Source organism: Teleopsis dalmanni, chromosome 2 (genome assembly GCF_002237135.1).
Source record: "Teleopsis dalmanni isolate 2A chromosome 2, ASM223713v2, whole genome shotgun sequence".
NCBI classification, from domain to species: domain Eukaryota; kingdom Metazoa; phylum Arthropoda; class Insecta; order Diptera; family Diopsidae; genus Teleopsis; species Teleopsis dalmanni.
The window spans coordinates 215,774,735-215,780,350 of record NC_051847.1 but is presented as its reverse complement, the minus strand read 5'-3'; the positions used below and the strand labels follow the sequence as shown (position 1 = coordinate 215,780,350).

At 26.1% G+C, this 5,616-nt stretch overlaps 2 protein-coding genes across 2 annotated transcripts; one reads left to right on the top strand and one right to left on the bottom strand.

Annotated features, from left to right (window-relative positions):
- Positions 1-264: 264 nt before the first annotated feature.
- On the bottom strand, positions 265-664 carry LOC119686326 (metallothionein-2-like). Its single transcript, XM_038100884.1, has 2 exons — positions 573-664; positions 265-488 (listed from the first exon to the last, which is right to left on the bottom strand). The coding sequence occupies exons 1-2, from the start codon at positions 595-597 to the stop codon at positions 382-384; spliced, it is 132 nt and encodes a 43-aa protein (XP_037956812.1). The 5' UTR covers positions 598-664; the 3' UTR covers positions 265-381.
- Positions 665-4,007: 3,343 nt separating this feature from the next.
- LOC119681309 (metallothionein-2) lies at positions 4,008-4,344 on the top strand. The gene is made up of 2 exons (XM_038094462.1): positions 4,008-4,097; positions 4,166-4,344. The coding sequence occupies exons 1-2, from the start codon at positions 4,073-4,075 to the stop codon at positions 4,273-4,275; spliced, it is 135 nt and encodes a 44-aa protein (XP_037950390.1). The 5' UTR covers positions 4,008-4,072; the 3' UTR covers positions 4,276-4,344.
- The last annotated feature ends 1,272 nt before the right edge of the window (positions 4,345-5,616 follow it).

Here is a 5,616-nt window from a genome sequence, read left to right as displayed (position 1 = left end):
TTTTTAAAAATAAGCGTTTAAAAATATTAAAGGGATCATATATAGCTTATTAAGTACGTAATATACGATTAACGCATATTAACACTTAAGTCGGAACTCATTAGAACTTTTTTGTATGAATTTTATGTGAAATAAAATGAAAAATTTAAATGTACCATTTGACCATTTGAATAATTATATGCTATTGCTTATATATACCACTTTTGTTTAATTTTCATGTCCTTTTGAAAATATTTGATTAAAGAACACACATAATTTTGCACATTTTCATTGAAGTTTATTATTATTATTCATTAACAAAACAAAGTAATTTAATTTATTTATAAAAAATTTTCTATCACCAAATTCCCATATCTATCTTTCGATTCACCATTAAAGTTCTTAGTTCTTTGCACAGCATTGTTCCTTAGTACCATTTTTACAAACGCAATGGCAATCCTTGCAGCAACAGCAGTTATCCCCGCACTTGTCTGAAGTGCATTTGCAGTCTAAAAAAGTTAGAATATTATTAAATAAATAATTTTTTATTTATTTATTTTTATTTTTGTTTTATTATTTTGATTAAAACCTACTAGATTCACAGCGTTTGCAACCCATTTTACTGATTTTTCTCTTTTGATTGTACTTTTAACGTTATAACTCGTTAATTGCAGTCTAATATCTCGAAACAGCTCATTTTATACTAATTAATAAATAATTTTACGTGTGCAGTTTCACACGCCTTTTTTTTGGATTTTCAGTACGAAATTAATACAAAGGTGCGTATTTTTTCATTAACAAATTTATTTGCCTTATCAGTGATCGAGTGCAAAACTCTTATCAGTGGACGTGAGTTTTAATCAATTTTATGACGAAACACATTCTATGCAGTTTGTAATCAAAATATTTCAAATAAATATTATTATCTAAACAATGATAATTTAAAATATATTTGATTTTTATTTTTCATAGTCATTGTTCTAATCATTAACGAGTACGAGTCCATAGAGCTTACATACCATAAACATGAAATATTTCTTCTGTGTTGATCCAACAAAACACTAAAATATAGCGAATTAAAAGACTTGGTAACAGACTTTACTTAGAATATCCTATAAGAATACTGGAACCCGAGATTAAGTGAATTATGTTTTTTCTAACTTGAGCACATATTTGAACATAAATATCTGATTGTATCTGACACTGTCTTCTTATATTCTAATCGAGCTATAGTAAGAATATTGAAACATCTTCATTTACAGAATATGCTTATCACTCAAAAGAAGTGGATGTATTAACTCAATAAAAATATCAAAATCATTATGGTAGATGCTATCTTATAGTTTTTATTGGTATATTTGAAAAAAATATAAAAATTAAAAAATTCAAAAATTATAGAAAAAAGTGAGTAAGCTATTTATAATTATATATATAATTATATATTTGACGAAGAACAAACTGCTATATATATAGTATATTTTTAAATGTATGATTATAATTATATGCAGAAATGAAATTTAAGTCCTATACTTTGATCTATACTATACTTTGATACTTTATACTTTAATCTATACTTTGATACCAGTGACGACGCGTGCCCTATTTGGAAGGGTGTGCGGCTCTTCTTTAATGTTTTTTTTACATGTACCACTTAAAATATGAGATCTTTTATTAATAATAACTATATTATATAAGGCAATAATATAGTCGCAATATTATATTAACAATTCATTAACAAAATAACATATTAAACAAATTAAATTAATAATTTATATATAAATTTAATATTATATCAATATGGAAGAAACAAAACTTTTTACATAATTCTCGTAACATCAAACCAACTTTTTTCAAACAAAAGAGTTTTTACTTAGAACCATACATGTTTGTGCAGTGATCAAACAAAATCGAAACCACGTACAATTGTGCGCACAAGTACTCCGCACAGTAAGAACAGAAATTCGTGGGTGCTACTATTAAAAGGGGAGAGACGAAATGTGATAGAAATGTATGCTGAGATGAGCTGCAAACTTCAGCCGTTCACGCAACCACTTTGGCAAATCATTATGTTGGATTCGTATGCATGCAGTTGATATTCGAATACAACAAAAATTTACTCTCATACAATTCCCACTATATAAATCTCTATCTCTGATATTACGAATGGGAACACACGCACATTATTTTGTTCATATGCAACGTATGAATGTGCTGCCAACTTCTTTGCACACAAAGGGGAGAGACGAAATAAAATAGAAATGTTCTGTGATTTGAGCTGCAAATATATGAGCACACCTAACAAGTATAGCAGCAAAGAGTATATATACTCTATGATAGCAGCTAACAGAAGCAAATTGATTGAGTTTTCATAGACAATTATATTTAATTGTTTTTGCTAAAACTTTAAAAAATATATATGTATATGGAAATGTAATAATTAATAATAATTCTTGATGTGAAGATACCTAATAAATTTATATACCTATGTTATTTGACATTTTGCAAATTATGTTAGGGTGTTCACCGCACACCTCCGCACCTTAGAGCAATCGTCACTGTTTGATACCAAGAATAATTGAAATAAAACTTATTCTATCAATTTCAATTAGTGAGATGAATAGCTATACAATTTTGAATGTCTTGTTTATGATCACATACCTATATAGGTAAATTGTGTTTTAATTTTATATATACCAAATTATAATTGCATAAAATTACTTAAATGTTACTTCCAATAATCATGACAACCCGTAATAAAACTCTGGTGTTGCTTATGACACAGTATCCTTTGTATAGCAGCTTGATATCAGCCAGTTCAACTTTGAAACTAATTTCTAATGATTGAAGATGTTTTTAATTAAAATTTAGAAATATTTAAATATTTAACTTAATTTTAACTTAATACTATATAAGCGCAGATAGAAAAATTACAAATCTGTTCTAAATGATCTTATTATAGTATAATATTATTATAGAATTAAAACCAATTATTATAATAATGATTGATATTACCTTTAATAATTTTGTAGATTTTTAAATTGAATAAATTTTGGACTATAATCAAGTACTATATGTGTTTTTTAGAGAATGTAATTTTCACTTCTATTTTTTAAAATCTCATTTAATTAATACCTCATTATTTTCATCATTTCTCATCAATTTTAAAAATATACTTTAATATCATTTGTACATTCAAAAGGTAGTATCGAAATTATATACACTATATATATCACGTGCAAAAGAAACTAAACATAATGGCTTCTAGATTCTTCTAAAGACACTAGAACTATATGAGAAAAAGCACAAGAACTTTAAAATCCTACAGCTGTATCTCTCGCCAATAAAAAATAGATGGATAAACCAGCTTTAAATTGTTATTGATATTATAGTGATGAATATATTTTATGGTCTGAATTTTACATATTCAGACTTAATTCTGATTTATATAATTGAGTAGTTATTAATTTGAAAATATTTAATACTTTTTTCTAAACTAATACAATTATAAATAATTAATTTATTTGGATTGATTTGTATTTTTGTATAAATGTAAAAAATTTAAGAATTATTTTAACACTCATACGCAGTGAAAGCCCATTTTTCATAGAAAAAATTTTGTAATAAAATTGTTGGCAGCAAGTCTTAACCGACCTATCTAGAAAAGCTCAGAGAGTACTTATTGAAAATTTAATTCTGATAATGATTTACAATAGTTTCTTCTGTATTATTATTATATTATTATTATTGAATATATCTTTACATTTACATGTTTTTTACGTTTTGCTCAAATGTTTTTTTTTATATCTAGATGTTTAATTAAAATGTGAAACATTTCGCTAAATAATTGGTAAACACCTGTCAGTACTGATAAGAAAGACAGTTTTGCACTCGATGATTGATAAGATAAAAAAAAATTTGTTAATGAAAAATAAGTAAGTTTCGTAGTAAAAAATGCAGATAAAAGCGTGTGAAATTGCACGCGTATAATTACTTAATAATTATTATAAAAAGTAGAGTTAGAGATGTATAAAGTAACAGTTAACGAGTTACAACGTTAAGAAAAAGTTAAACTTAAAACAAAATATCAAACAAAATGGCTTGCAAGGGATGTGGAACTAGTGAGTACTTAATTCTATACTAGAAGATTAATAAAATCCTTGTTAAATTTAAAAAATTTTCTTTCTAGACTGCAAATGCACTTCAAACAAATGCGGCGATAACTGTTGCTGTAATCAGGATTGCCATTGTGTTTGCAAGAATGGACCCAAAGATCAGTGCTGCGCCAATAAAAATTAGAAAAGCCAAAATGTGATGTACTATGGAACACAATTTCAATATTATGATAAATTTTATAATATCATGATTAAATCATTGTTAATTTAAATAAAATCATTTCGTTATTTGTACTATATATACTGACTTATTTCTCAATTTAAATTCGATGTATTTATTAATATCAAAAGTGTTTTCATAAACTTGACTTTAATTAGTAAAATCTGCATATCGGTACTTCGGTCACAGTGTGGGTACAAAATGGAACTCATTAGAATTTAAACACACCATGCAACCTTTATTGGAAGTTCAAACTTTTTACAAGAGATACATGGTTGAGCTGTTACATGCTTAGACCTTTGACATTGGCACATAATTTTGCATGTACATTCACAATTTAATAGAAAGTTATCTTCACTCCCCTCTATTTGTGATGGTGACAAAATTAAACAAAAACAACACTACACGCATAGCAAATTAAAAAATATAATTATCTTAGAGCAGTAGAGGAAGTAATGATGGCTTATAAATGTACACTACACCACTATACATGATTTACACTATATAGTTATATTACATAGTTATTTCGTGTATATGTATAAAAATATAATATATATATTAAATATAAAACTATTAAATATATGCAATATTAACGATATTTCGCTGGAGATTTTCAACCGAAAATTATTCACATTTTCATATTTTTGTTTAGCCTTTTTCCTATTTTTCTACATTTGCCGAAATTGTGGGTGTTACTATAATAGTACTTTAATAAAAAGGATACAAATAATAAATTTTTCTTAACTTAATAACATTTATAGTAGTCCGTATATAATCATATGTATACATAATATCTCAGCACAGACTAACAGTAACAATAACGAGTACACTTCTACTTTGCAGCGAACTTGATTGTTACTTATAGCGTTTTCGATTGATAAATCTGGATTCCAACTGGATTTAATCTAGATTTACTCTCGATCTGTCAAATTTTGTTGCCTAATCAAACGTTTTTAGAATAATCTAAGATTTTTGTGGTTTTGTTAATAGGTATTTATGTATTTATGTCTCATAAATACATATATCGAATCAAATTACAATCGTCATATAAAACCGCTGTTAATATCAAGGAAATATTACTACTCTGGTAAAATATCTATAGTTTTATAAATTAATTTCAAGTGTTATGCAGATTTACCAATCGAAAATCAAAATTGCATTAAAAGTTAATATCGATTAAAAAAGTTACCCCAGATTTGCGTTACAACAAAACCAAGTTTGGGGAGCAGTAAACTCTGATGAAGAAAGAATAATAAATGAAGAAGCATAATAGAAATATTAAATTACTCGTTAACTAAAATTTTT